We start from the raw sequence: 14856 nt of genomic DNA on the forward strand, positions 1-14856 counted from the left end.
CCGGGTTTAGAGGTTTTGAAGGGGGGGACATGGGGGCGTGCAGCCTTCCCAGTTGCAAACCTCACCCCGATCCCGTCTTCAAAGCTGGTTCCGGGTCCAGTGGGGACAAGAAAGGAGGAAGGAGGAAGTAGGCTCCCCGAAAGCCCCATCCCCAGGATCTCATCTATAACATGAATAGGTATTAATGGCAAACGCTGATTAAGCGCTTACTGTATACCAGGCACTTTCTCTGCCTCCTCGCGTTGAATCCTCCCATCAATCCTTTGAGGTAGACACTCTTACATGCCCATTTTCCAGATGAGGAAACCAGCAACATGGGTGGAACTAACAGCCCCTTCACTTCCATACTGGCGCCCTCAGGAGCCTCAGGCCCTGGACTGGGAGGATGGAGCTGGACATAAACTCTCCTAGGCTTTGGGGAGTCAACAGGGATTGAGGTCACTCATGGGGGTATGTGTGGGAGAGGAGAATTGTCACCTGAAAGAGAAAGGCCATCACCACGATGAAACTAATAACAATGATGTTATTCTTGTTTTAGTCATATTTGTTATTTTTGTGTGTGCCTATATCAGGGTCTGTGCTGAATGTGTAATATGCAGAACTATATTGAAACATTACAACCATCTTTTGATGGCAACACCCTGAGGACCTCCCTTTTCCAGATGGGGAAACTGAGGCCCAGAATTGCCAAGTGGCTTGCTTGAGTTGACACAGGGAGCTCCAGGACTCGCCTTCAGGTCTGTTTGACTACACCTGCCCGTCTGGTTATTTTGGGGAGGTGTGTTAAGAGCAGATTTTTATTTTATTTATTTATTTATTTTTTTGTATTTTAGTAGAGATGGGGTTTCACCATGTTGGTCAAGATGGTTTCAATCTCTGGACCTTGTGATCTGCCCGCCTCGGCCTCCCAAAGTGCTGGGATTACAGGCATGAGCCACCGCGCCTGGCCCTTTTTATATATTTTTATGTATTTATGTATTTGTTTATTTATATTTTTAGAGTAAGGGTCTCACTCTGTCACCTAGGCTGGAATGCAGTGGTGTGATCACTGCTCACTGCAGCCTCCAACTCCTGGGCTCAGGAGATCCTCCCACTTCGGCCTCCTGAGTAGCTTGGACTACAGATGTGTGCCCCTACACCTGGCTAAGTTTTAAAAATTTCTTGTACAGTCTGGGCACGGGGGCTCACGCCTGTAATCCCAGCACTTTGGGAGGCCAAGGCGGGTGGATCACCTAAGGTCAGAGGTTCAAGACCAGTCTGGCCAACATGGCAAAACTCCGTCTCTACTAAAAATCCAAAAATTAGCCTGGTGTGGTGGTGGGCGCCAGCTACTCAGGAGGCTGAGGCAGGAGAATCAATTAAACCCAGGAGGCGGAGGTTGTAGTATGCCGAGATCGCACCATTGCACTCCAGCGTGGGCAACAAGAGTGAAACTCTGTCTCAAAATAAAGTAAAATAAAATAAAATGCCTTGTAGAAACGGGGTCTTGCTATATGGCCTAGGCTGGTCTCCAGCTTCTGGGCTCAAGCGATCGTCTTGCCTCAGCCACCCAAAGTCCTGGGATTAGAGGCGTGAGCCACTGTACCTGGCCAGAGGAGATTTTTATATCGGTGTCAATTTGTGTAAAGAGAGGAGGGTTCAGTGTTATCGTTGATGAGAGATCTAGGTGGGGATGCATACCCCAACCCTGTCCAACAAATGTGGAAAACGAGGCTCAGAGAGGGAATCGGGTGTCTAATGTCATGCCAAGATGGGAGCCCAGGATCTTCCCCTCAGGCCTCAGCGGGGGTGGGTGGAAGGTTGAGGAGCTAACGGGGGTCTCTGGGCTGAGACTTGGGAGCTGATAGATTGTCCCTTTTGCAGCCGAGCCACCTGCTGGGAGCATGCCTCTGCGCCATCGGGGGACGACCAGGGGCAGCAAGCCCGTTGGGGATGGAGCTCAGCCCATGGCTGCCATGGGAGGCCTGAAGGTGCTTCTGCACTGGGCTGGTCCAGGCGGCGGAGAGCCCTGGGTCACTTTCAGCGAGTCATCGCTGACAGCTGAGGAAGTCTGCATCCACATTGCACATAAAGTCGGTGAGTCTGAGGTGTTGGCACCATGGGGACTGGGGTGGGTGTGCAAGCGGCAGCTGGGCCCCATCCATCCATCCATCCACCCATCCATCTGCCCACCCGTCCACCCACCTAATCACCCATCCGTCCACCCACCTGCCCATCCACCCATCCATCCATTTATCCATCCTCCCACCCACCCATCCATCCATCTATCCACACACCCATCCACCCACCCACCCACTCATCCACCCACCCACCCAACGATTCATCCATCTATCCATCCACCCACCCATCCACCATCTATCCAATCATCCTTTCACCCACCCACCCATCCATCCACCCATCCATCCACCTACCCACCCACCCATCCACCCATCCACCCATCCATCCACCCACCCACCCACCCATCCACCCATCCATCCATTCACCCATCCATCCACCCAACCACCCATCCATCCATCCATCCACACACCCATCCACCCACCCACCCATTCATCCACCCACTCACCCAACCATTCATCCATCTATTCATCTACACACCCGTCCACCATCTATCCAATCATCCATTCACCCACCCACCTATCCACCCATCCATCCACCCACCTACCTACCCATCTACCCACCCATTCATCATCTGTCCACCCACCCACCCACCCACCCACCCATCCATCCACCCATCCATCCACCCATCCACCTACCCACCCATCTACCCATCCATCTACCCAGCCACCCACCCATCCATCCATCCATCCATCCATCTACCCACCGACCTACCCATCCATCCATCCATCCACCCACCCATCCACTCACCCATCCACTCATCCATCCATCCACCCATCCACCCACCCACCCACCCATCCACCCATCCACCCACCCATTCATCCATCCATCCACCCACCCATCCACCCTCCACCCATCCATCCATCCATCCACCCACCCACCCACCCACCTATCCACCTATCCATCCACCCACCTATCCACCCATCCATCCATCCAGCCACCCATTCATCCATCTCTCCATCCATCCATTCATCCATCCATCCATCCATTTATCCATCCACTCATCTACCCATCTCCACCCACCCACCCACCCATCCACCCATTCACCCACCCATTCATCCATCCATCCACCCACCCATCCACCCACTCACCCATCCACCCATCCACCCACCCACCCATCCATCCACCTTCCACCCATCCATCCATCCACCCACCCACCTATCCACCCATCCATCCACCCACCTATCCACCCACCCATCCATCCAACCACCCATTCATCCAGCCACCCATTCATCCATCTATCCATCCATCCATTCATCCATCCATCCATCCATTCATCCATCCATCCATCCATCCATCCACCCGTTCATTCGGTGAACACTTTGTAAGCATCTACTGTGTGGCAGCTGCAAATCACTGCCTTTGTAGAGCTGAAATTTTAGTAGGGAAGACAGGAAGAAATAGAATAAATCAGAAAACTTGACCAGGTGCAGTAACTGACACATGTAATCCCAGTACTTGAGGAGGCCCAGGCAGGAGGATTGCTTGAGGCCAGTAGTTGGAGACCAGCCTGGGCAACATAGGGAGACCTTGTCTCAACAAAACAATTTTTAGACATGGTGGTGCATGCCTGTAGTCCCAGCGACTTGAGAAGCTGAGGCAACAGGATCGCTTGAGCCTAGGAGTTCAAGCCTGCAATGAGGTATGGTGGCATCACTGCACTTCAGCCTGGGTGACAGAGTGAGACCCTGTGTCATTAAAAAAAAGAAAGTCGGGGCCGGGCGCAGTGGCTCAAGCCTGTAATCCCAGCACTTTGGGAGGCCGAGATGGGCGGATCACGAGGTCAGGAGATCAAGACCATCCTGGCTAACATGGTGAAACCCTGTCTCTACTAAAAAATACAAAATATTAGCCGGGTGTGGTGGCGGGCGCCTGTAGTCCCAGCTACTCGGGAGGCTGAGGGAGGAGAATGGCGTGAACCCGGGAGTCGGAGCTTGCAGTGAGCTGAGATCTGGCCACTGCACTCCAGCCTGGGCGACAGAGCGAGACTCCGTCTCAAAAAAAAAAAAAAAAAAAAGAAAGTCAGGCTTGGCGCGGTGGCTCACGCCTGCAATCCCAGCACTTTGGGAGACTGAGGCTAGTGGATCACTTGAGGTCAGAAGTTTGAGACCAGCCTGGCCAACATGGCAGCTCTACTGAAAACACAAAAACTAGCCGGGTGTGGTGGTGCGCGCCTGTAATCCCAGCTACTCAGGCGACTGAGGCAGAAGAATGGCTTGAACCTGGGACATAGAGGTTGCAGTGAGCTGAGATCACACCACTGCACTCCAGCCTGGGTGACAGAGTGAGACCCCATGTCATTAAAAAAAGAAAGTCGAGCCGGGCATGGTGGCTCACACCTGTAATCCCAGCACTTTGGAAGGCCGAGGTGGGCGGATCATGAGGTCAGGAGATCGAGACCATCCTGGCTAACACGGTGAAACCCCGCCTCTACTAAAAATACAAAACAACAAAAAAAAACAACTAGCCGGGCATGGTGGCACATGCCTGTAGTCCCAGCTCCTCGGGAGGCTGAGGCCAGAGAATCGCTTGAACCCGGGAGGTGGAGGTTGCAGTGAGCTGAGATCGTGCCACTACACTTCAGCCTGGGACAGAGTGAGACTCCGTCTCAAAAGAAAAAGAAAAAAAAAGTCTGTAGTAGATATATTTGGAAACGCAATTTCCTCTGGAGGAGGGAAGGACTTTCTTTTTTTTTTTTTTTGAGATGGAGTTTTGCTCTTGTTGCCCAGGCTGGAGTGTAATGGCACGATCTCAGCTCACTGCAACCTCCACCTCCCAGATTCAAGCAATTCTCCTGCCTCACCCTCCCAAGTAGCTGGGATTGCAGGCACGTGCCACCATGCCTGGCTAAATTTTGTATTTTTAGTAGAGACATGGTTTCACTACATTGGCCAGGCTTGTCTTGAACTCCTGACCTCAGGTGATCTGCCTGCCTCAGCCTCTGAAAGTGTTGGGATTACAGGCGTGAGCCACTACACCTGGACTTTTTTTTTTTTTTTTTGAAATGGAGTCTCGCTCTGTCACCCAGCCTGAAGTGCAGTGGTGTGATCTCGGCTCACTGCAACCTCCACGTCCCAGGTTCAAGCCATTCTCCTGCCTCAGCCGCCTGAGTAGCTGGGGATTACAGGCGTGCACCACCACGCCCAGCTAGTTTTTGTATTTTTAGTAGAGAAGGGGTTTCACCATGTTGGCCAGGCTGGTCTCGAACTCCTGACCTCAGGTGATCCACCTGCCTCAGCCTCCCAAAGTGCTGGGATTACAGGCACGAGCCATCATGCCCAGCCAAGGGAAGGCCTTTCTAAGGTGGCTTTGGTTACATATACCTTCCTCCAGAAACTCCTCTTACCTCCCCAATTCCGAGCTTTCCATGACTGGATGGGAGCACTGTAATCAATTTCTATAACACTTCCTACTTCCCCATTGATGGCTGAGTCTTTTATTTTTTTTCTCTTTTGTAGAGACAAAGTCTCTCTCTGTTGCCCAGGCTGAAATGCAGTGGTGCAGCCATGATGCATTGCAGCCTCTACCTGCCAGGCTCAACTGATTCTCCTGCCTCAGCCTCCTGAATAGCTGGGATTAGAGGCGCCCACCACCACACCCAGCTAATTTTTGTATTTTCAGTAGAGACAGAGGTTTCACCGTGTTGGCCAGGCTGGTCTCGAACTACTGACCTCAAGTGATCCACCCACCTCAGACTCCGAAAGTGTTGGGATTACAGGTGTGTGCCCTCGAGCCCAGTCATGGCAGAGTCTTTGTTTTGTTCTTTTTGAGACAGAGTCTCGCTCTGTTGCCCAGGCTGGAGTGCAGTGGCTCAATCTCGGCGCACTGCAAGCTCCGCATCCCAGGTTCACGCCATTCTCCTGCCTCAGCCTCCCGAGTAGCTGGGACTACAGGCGCCCACCACCACGCCCAGCTAATTTTTTGTATTTTTAGTAGAGATGGGGTTTCACTGTGCTAGCCAGGATGGTCTCGATCTCCTGACCTCGTGATCTGCCCACCTCAGCCTCCCAACATGCTGGGATTACAGGCGTGAGCCACCGCACCGCCTGGCCCCATGATTCTTAAAGGACTCAGACAGGTGTGCGGGGTGAAGTGAAACACACTCAGCAGAGGGAACAGCATGCATGGAGGCCTGGAGAGTTTGATCTGTTTGAGGAAGTGAAAGACCTTCAGGGTGACTGGGGTATCAATTTTAAGAGTTTGGAAGGGGAAGTAACAATTGAAACTGGGGCATAGCAGGCAAAAGCCAGGGTGGGGGTACTCAGAATCAAGGGGTTGGGCATTCTCCGGGAGCAATGGGGAGCCATGGAAGGTTTAAGCCAGAGAGTGAAGCAGTCTAACTAGTTCTTTTCTTTTTTTATTTTATTTGTATTTTTGACTGGTTCTTTAAGAAGTTGTCTCAGGCCAGGCACAGTGGGTCACGCCTGTAATCCCAGCACTTTGGGAGGCTGAGGCGGGCAGATCACTTGAGGTCAGGAGTTTGAGACCAGCCTGGCCAACATGGTGAAACCCCGTCTCTACTAAAAATACGAAAATTAGCTGGGCATGGTGACGCACATCTGTCATCCCAGCTACTTGGGAGGCTGAGGCAGGAGAATCGCTTGAACCCGGGAGGCGGATGTTGCAGTGAGCTGAGATTACACCACTGCACTCCAGCCTGGGTGACAGAGTGAGACTGGGTCTCAAAAAACAAAAATACGAAACATTGGCCAGGTACCATAGCTCACATCTGTAATCCTTGCACTTAGGGAGGCTGAGGTGGGTGGATCATCTGAGGTTAGGAGTTCAAGACCAGCCTGGTCAACATGATGAAACCCCTTTTCTACTGAAAATACAAAAAATTAGCCGGGCGTGGTGGCAGGCGCCTGTAATCCCAGTTACTCAGGAGGCTGAGGCAGGAGAATTGCTTGAACCCAGGGGGTGGAGGTTACAGTGAGCCGAGGTTGCGCCACTGCATTCCAGCCTGGGCAACAAGAGCAAAAACTCCATCCAAAAAAAATAATAATAATACAAAAATTTAGCCGGGCATGGTGGCACATGCCTGTGCCTGTAGTCCCAGCTACTCAGGAGGCTGAGACAGGAGAATCACTTGAACCTGAAAGGCGGAAGTTGCAGTGAACCAAGATTGCACCATTGCACTCCAGCCTGGGTGACTCCATCTAAAAAAACAAAAACTGTTTCACAGGGAGGTATCCTCTCTTCGCAGAGGGGCAGTATAATTCCATGGTGTGACTTTGGAGAGTGGTTTGATAACACAGTCGAAGCTGGGTGCAGTGGCTCATGCCTGTAATCCCAGCAGTTTTGGAGGCTGAGCGTGGAGGATCACTTGAGCCCAGGAGTTCAAGATCAGCCTGGGCAACATGGTGAAACCCCGTCTCTACTAAAAATACAAAAAATTAGCCAGGTGTGGTGGTGTGCACCTGTAAGTCCCAGCTACTCGGGAGGCTGAGGTGGAAGGATTGCTTGAGCCCAGGAGGTTGAAGTTGCAGCAGCGATCATACCACTGTACTTCAGCTGAGGTGACAGAGTAAGATGCTGTCTCCAAAAAAAAAAAAAAAAATAGCTGGGTGTGGTGGCATATTCCTGTAGCTCCCAGCTACACAGGAGACTAAGGCAGGAGGACTGCTTGAGCCAGGGAGGTCATGGCTGCACTGAGCCATGATTGTACCACTGCATTCCAGCCTATATGTCAGAGTGAGATCCTGTTTCCAAAAAAAAAAAAAAAAAAGCCTAGGCTGGGCGCGGTGGCTCAAGCCTGTAATCCCAGCACTTTGGGAGGCCGAGACGGGTGGATCATGAGGTCAGGAGATCAAGACCATCCTGGCTAACACAGTGAAACCCCGTCTCTACTAAAAAATACAAAAAAAACTAGCCAGGTGAGGTGGCGGGCGCCTGTAGTCCCAGCTACTCGGGAGGCTGAGGCAGGAGAATGGCGTAAACCCGGGAGGCGGAGCTTGCAGTGAGCCGAGATCGCGCCACTGCACTCCAGCCTGGGTGACAGAGCGAGACTCCGTCTCAAAAAAAAAAAAAAAAAAAAAAAGCCCAGAAACATCTTCCCTGAGGTCATATAGTTCCACTCCTGGACAGTGACAGTCACTCTATAAACAGTCAGCTCTTGTGCTCCCAGGGACACTTAGGAGAATGTTTAGAGCTGCCTTGTTTATCATATGGAAAAGGGGAGACCATTGCAAAGTCCCTCAACAAGAGACTGCCTAAACAAATTGCAATCTTGTTGAATACTGAAATATGGTACAGCCAGGAAAACGAATTTAACCAGAATGACTAATATCATTCTGTATGAAGCTTTATAAACTCTTGTAGCGTGAAAAAGCACATTGCAGAGGGATATCTGCAGTATAATACTACACATTTACCATTCATTTGATTTTTTTTTTTTTTTTTTTTTTTTTTTTTTTTTTTTTGAGACAGAGTTTCTCTCCTGTTGCCCACGCTGGAGTGCAATGGCACGATCTCGGCTCACCGCAACCTCCGCCTCCCAGGTTCAGTTCTCCTGCCTCAGCCTCCCGAGTAGCTGGGATTACAGGCATGCGCCACCATGCCCGGCTAATTTTGTATTTTTAGTAGAGACGGGGTTTCTCCATGTTGGTCAGGCTGGTCTCGAACTCCCGACCTCGGGTGATCTGCCCATCTCAGCCTCCCAAAGTGCTGGGATTACAGACATGAGCCACCTTGCCCAGCCACAGTTCATAACATTTAAGACTAGATTGTAGAGGATATGAAAATGATAAACACTACTTCAGGGTCGGGCACAGTGGCTTATGCCTATAATCCTAGCACTTTGGAGGCTGAGCTACTCACCCTCCCTGCTACTCAGGAGGCTGAGGTGGGAGGATCGCTTGAGCCCCGGAGTTTGAGACCAGCTAGGACAACATGGTGAGACCCGTTCTCTACAAAAACTACAAAAATCAGCTGGGCATGGTGGCATGCGCCTGTAGTTCCAGCTTCTTGGGAGGCTGAGGCAGGAGGATTGCTTTAGTCCAGGAAGCCGAAGGTACAGTGAGCTATGATCGCACCACTGCACTCCAGCCACACCCAGCTAATTTATTTTATTTTTAGTTTTTTTAGATATGGGGGGGTTGGCCAGGCGTGGTGGCTCAAGCCTGTAATCCCAGCACTTTGGGAGGCCGAGACGGGCGGATCACTAGGTCAGGAGATCGAGACCATCCTGGCTAACAGGGTGAAACCCCGTCTCTACTAAAAAATACAAAAAACGGCCGGGCGCGGTGGCTCAAGCCTGTAATCCCAGCACTTTGGGAGGCCGAGGTGGGCGGATCACAAGGTCAGGAGATCGAGACCACAGTGAAACCCCGTCTCTACTAAAAATACAAAAAATTAGCCGGTCGCAGTGGCGGGCGCCTGTAGTCCTAGCTACTCAGGAGGCTGAGGCAGGAGAATGGCGTGAACCCAGGAGGCGGAGCTTGCAGTGAGCCGAGATCGCACCACTGCACTCCAGCCTGGGCAACAGCGTGAGACTCCGTCTCAAAAAAAAAAAAAAAAAAAATACAAAAAGCTAGCCGGGCGACGTGGCGGGCGCCTGTAGTCCCAGCTACTCCGGAGGCTGAGGCAGGAGAATGGCGTAAACCCGGGAGGCGGAGCTTGCAGTGAGCTGAGATCCGGCCACTGCACTCCAGCCCGGGGACAGAGCGAGACTCCGTCTCAAAAAAAAAAAAAAAAAAAAAAAAAAAAAAAGATACGGGGGGGTCTCCACTATGTTGCCTAGGCTAGTCTTGAACTCCTAGGTTCAAGTGATTCTCCCGCCTTAGCCTCCCAGAGTGCTGGATTACAGATGTGAGCCACCATACCCAGCCTTAGATAAAATTATTTATTTATTTTATTTTATTTTGTTTTATACAGAGCCTCGCTCTTTCACCCAGGCTGGAGTGCAGTGGTGTGATCTCGGCTCACTGCAACCTCCACCTCCAGGTTCAAGCAATTCTCTTGCCTCAGCCTCCTGAGTAGCTGCAATTACAGATGCGCACCCCCCACACCCAGCTAATTTTTGTATTTTTAGTAGAGACGAGGTTTTGCCATGTTGGCCAGGCTGGTCTCGAACTCCTGACCTCAAGTGCTTCACCTGCCTCAACTTCCCAAAGTGCTGGGATTATAGGTGTGGGCCACCGCACCCAGCCAGATATAATTTTTTTTTTTTTTTTTTGAGACAGAGTCTTGCTCTGTCACCAGGCTAGAGTGCAGTGTCACAATCTCGGCTCACTGCAACCTCTGCCTCCTGGGTTCAAGCGATTGTCCTGCCTCAACCTCCCAAGTAGCTGGGACTATAGGCGCATGCCACCATGGCCGGCCAATTTTTTTTTTTTTTTTTTAGATCTCACTCTGTCCAGCTTGGCTGGAGCTCAGTGGCATGATCTTGGCTCACTGCAACCTCCACCTCCTGGGTTCAGGCAATTCTTCTGCCTCAGACTCCCGAGGAGTTGGGATTACAGGTGCGTGCCACCAGGCTCAGCAAATTTTTTTTTTATTTTTTTATTTTTAGTAGAGACGGGGTTTCACCATGCTGGCCAGGCTGGTCTAGAACTCCTGACTTCATGACCCGCCTGCCTCGGCCTCCCAGAGTCCTGGGATTACAGGCGTGAGCCACTGCACTTGGCCTAATTTTTGTGTTTTTAGTAGAGACAGGGGTTTCACCATGTTGGCCAGGCTGGTCTGGAACTCCTGACCTCAGGTGATGTGTCCACCTCAGTTTCCCAAAGTGCTGGGATTACAGGCATAAGCCACCATGCCCACACCACAGATACAATTTTGTTTTTTCTTTTTTTTTTTTTGAGATGGAGTCTTACTCTGTCACCCAGGCTGGAGTGCAGTGGTGCAGTCTCGGCTCACTGCAACCTCTGCCTCCCGTGTTCAAGCAATTCTCCTGCCTCAGCTTCCTGAGTAGCTGGGATTACAGGCATGCACCACCACGCTCGGCTAATTTTTGTATTTTTTAGTAGAGATGTTGTTTCACCATATTGGCCAGACTGGTCTTGAAGTCCTGACCTTGTGATCCGCCCACCTCAGCCTCCCAAAGTGCTGGGATTACAGGCATGAGCCACCACACCCAGCTGACAGATACAATTTTTTTTTTTTTTTTTCGAGACGGAGTCTCGCTCTGTCGCCCAGGCTGGAGTGCAGTGGTGCAATCTTGGCTCACTGCAAGCTCTACCTCCGGGGTTCACACCATTCTCCTGCTTCATCCTCCCGAGTAGCTGAGACTACAGGTGCCCGCCACCACGCCCGGCTAATTTTTTTGTGTTTTTTAGTAGAGATGGGGTTTCACTGTGTTAGCCAGGATGGTCTCGATATGCTGACCTTGTGATCCGCCCACCTCAGCCTGTGAAAGTGCTGAGATTACAGGCGTGAGCCGCTGCACCCGGCCAACAGATACAATTTTTAAATGACATCAATAGAAAGAAAGATGCCCTGGGTAGCTGGTATGGGAAATTGCAGCAAGTCTGGAGACTGGATTGGGGTTGAGGTTTGCATTTGAAGGTGGCAGATGGATCCCCAGGACATGTAGAGTGCAGGAAGAGCAGGTCTTGGTAACCAATATGTTGTGGAGTTGGTGGGAGAGGCTGAAGATAAGGACCAAGTTCCTGGTTTGAAGAACTGGGTAGAAGCCACACACACTGGCTCATACCCATAATCCCATCAACTCCAGAGACCGAGGTGGGAGGATCGCTGGAGCACTGGAGGTTGAGGCTGCAGTGAGCTAGGATTGCACCACTGCACTGCAGCCTGGGTGGCAAAGAAAGACCCCAACCCTTAAAAAATAAAATAAAATAAAATAATTGGGCAGAGGAGGGGAGGGTTGGAGTTTGCCGACCACAGGTAAGATGTGTTGTTTGGAACAAAGCATATGTAAGTGGGGGCCTGTGATGTCCAGGGGGAGACAGCCAGGATGTGACTGGATGTTTCTCCAGCCAGGAAGGGGCTGGAGTTCAGGGAGATGCCAGACAATTGCAGCAGTTTGTAGAGTTATGTGGGTCAGGCTAGGATTAGTTTTGCTGCAGGAATAAGCAGTCCCCCTAAATCTTAAGACAATCGAGGTTTACCTAAAATCAGCCGAGCACAGTGGCTCAGGCCCGTAATCCCAGCACTTTGGGAGGCCAAGGTGTGTGGATCACCTGAGGTCAGGAGTTTGAGAACAGTCTGGCCAACATGGTGAAACCTTGTCTCTTCCAAAAATACAAAAAGTAGCCCTAGCCGGGTGTGGTGGCACGCACCTGTATTCCCAGCCACTCGGGAGGCTGAGACAGGGGAATCACTTGAACCCAGGAGGTGGAGGTTGCAGCGAGCTGAGATCATACCACTGCTCTTCAGGCTGGGCGGCAGCAAGACTCCATCTCAAAAAAAAAAAAAAAAAAAAGGTTCACCTAAAATCAAGTACAGGTTGGATGGTTCACCTCTATCTTATAGCTTCACCATCTGGCACAAGAAGCCTTCAACATACCTCAGGTGGTGAAGGTGACAAGAGGATTTATTTCCAGGCTTGGAAATGTGCCCATCCCTTTGGCCAGAAACCAGTGCAATTGGCCCCATCCTAGCTGCAAGGGAGGCTGGGAAATGTAGTCCTCCTGTGAGGCCACAGCATGGTCAACATACGCACTGTCCTCTGCCCAGGGGCAACGTGACTGAAGCTGCAGGTGGGGGAGGGGGCCTCAGAGGGAGTGTGAAGGCAGACATTGGGTCTGCAGGGTCTTCGGGTCTGACGGTAGCACATGACATGACTCCTGACCTCATTTCTCCCCTGGTCCAGGTATCACTCCTCCTTGTTTCAATCTCTTTGCCCTCTTCGATGCTCAGGCCCAAGTCTGGTTGCCCCCAAACCACATCCTAGAGATCCCCAGAGATGCAAGCCTGATGCTGTATTTCCGCATGAGGTGGGTGGAGACCCCTTTGCAAAGCTCGTCCCCTCCTGTGCTGAAGCTGGTCTGACTCTGTGCTAAGCCCCAGCTGCGTCCCTCCCGTCCTGCAGGTTTTATTTCCGGAACTGGCATGGCATGAATCCTCAGGAGCTGGCTGTGTACCGTTGTGGGCCCCCAGGAACCGAGGCATCCTCAGATCAGACAGCACAGGGGATGCAACTCCTGGACCCATCCTCATTTGAGTACCTCTTTGAGCAGGTATGAGCAGGGCTGCGGGGGGCAAGACTATTTGTGGGAGATTTAGGGGCAGTTAAGGAGCCCCCATTTCCCTCCCTGATTCATTATAGCTAATGGGTTTCAACTCATGCCATCTGGGGATCTTTTTTTTTTTTTTGAAATGGAGTCTCGCTCTGTCGCCCAGGTTGGAGTGCAGTGGCGTGATCTCAGCTCACTGCAACCTCCACCTCCCAGGTTGAAGCGATTCTCCCACCTTAGCCTCCCAAGTAGCTGAGATTACAGGTGCCTGCCACCACCCCCAGCTAATTTTTGTATTTGTAGTAAAGCTGGGGTTTCACCATGTTGGCCATGCTGGTCTCAAACTCCTAACCTCAAGTGATTCACCTGCCTCAGCCCCCCAAAGTGTGGGATTACAGGTGTGAGCCACCATGCCCAGCTAAGTTCAGGTTGAAGGGGAAAGAGTGCTGTGATTGATTAGTAATGTCTGTCACAGGCACAAGATTGACAAGAGGAGGGGTGTATGCTGTATATTTGGCCTTTCCGGTAAATGGTGGTCTCTCCCCTCCTCAAGGCGGTGAGATGCAGGAAATTAGAGTTCTCTGGCTAGAGCAAGCTTGTCCAACCCCTGACCTGCAGACTGTATGCTGTCCAGGACAGCTTTGAATGAAGCCTGACATAAATTCCTAAACTATCTTAAAATATTCTGAGATTTTGCTGCAATTTTTTTTTTTTTTTGAGATGGAGTTTCATTCTTGTTGCCCAGGCTGGAGTGCAATGTCGCAATCTCGGCTCACTGCAACCTCCACCTCCCGGGTTCAGGTGATTCTCCTGCCTCAGCTTCCCGAGTAGGTGGGATTACAGGCAGGTGCCACCATGCCCGGCTAATTTTGTATTTGTAGTAGAAGTGGGGTTTCTCCATATTGGTCAGGCTGGTCTCAAACTCCTGACCTCAGGTGATGCGCCCGCCTCGGCCTCCCAAAGTTCTGGGATTATAGGCGTGAGCCACTGCGCCCGGCCTGTGATTTTTTTTTTCTTTTTCTTTTCTTTTCTTTTTTTTTTTAGTTCATCAGCTATCATTAGTATTATTGTATTTTATGTGTGGCCCAAGACAGTTCTTCTTCCAGTGTGGTCCAGGGTAGTCAAAAGATTGGATACCTCTGGGCTAGAGAGTGAACACATTCTCACACCTCCCTTTCTGCTCAAATTCCTGTTCCCAGGGCAAGCATGAGTTTGTGAATGACGTGGCATCACTGTGGGAGCTATCGAGCGAGGAGGAGATCCACCACTTTAAGAATGAGAGCCTGGGCATGGCCTTTCTGCACCTCTGTCACCTCGCTCTCTGCCGTGGTGTCCCCCTGGAGGAGGTGGCCAAGAAGACCAGGTGTCTAGGAATGGGGTGGGGATGCTGTGTAGGCAGGGGGAAGTGTCCTGAGCATCTGGGAGCCAGGGTAGACTTCGCATATTGCCGTGCCTCTGCTTTTTTTTTTGAGCCAGAGTCTCACTCTGTCACTCAGGCTGGAGTGCAGTGGCGCGATCTCAGCTCACTGCAACCTCTGCGTCCCAGGTTTAAGAGATTCTCCTTCGTCAGCCTCCTGAGTATCTGGGATTACAGGTGCCTGCC

At 51.3% G+C, this 14856-nt stretch overlaps 1 protein-coding gene across 9 annotated transcripts in view; it reads left to right on the forward strand.

The window, feature by feature from the left end:
• TYK2 (tyrosine kinase 2) overlaps window positions 1-14856 on the forward strand; it is a 34819-nt gene that overhangs the window by 331 nt on the left and 19632 nt on the right. For 5 of the 9 annotated variants that reach the window (XM_050770055.1, XM_050770056.1, XM_050770064.1 and 2 more), the window contains exons 2-6: window positions 573-737; window positions 1864-2076; window positions 12890-13013; window positions 13109-13256; window positions 14453-14616. In XM_050770055.1, the coding sequence (XP_050626012.1) occupies window positions 1884-2076; window positions 12890-13013; window positions 13109-13256; window positions 14453-14616 (629 nt within the window). In that variant the 5' untranslated portion in view covers window positions 573-737; window positions 1864-1883. Of the gene's footprint in view, window positions 1-57; window positions 179-572; window positions 738-1863; window positions 2077-12889; window positions 13014-13108; window positions 13257-14452; window positions 14617-14856 lie in introns of those variants that run through there. The other 4 variants (XM_050770058.1, XM_050770057.1, XM_050770061.1 and 1 more) reach the window with 2 other exon arrangements.

Source organism: Macaca thibetana, chromosome 19, assembly GCF_024542745.1.
Source record: "Macaca thibetana thibetana isolate TM-01 chromosome 19, ASM2454274v1, whole genome shotgun sequence".
Classification (NCBI taxonomy): Eukaryota; Metazoa; Chordata; class Mammalia; order Primates; family Cercopithecidae; genus Macaca; species Macaca thibetana.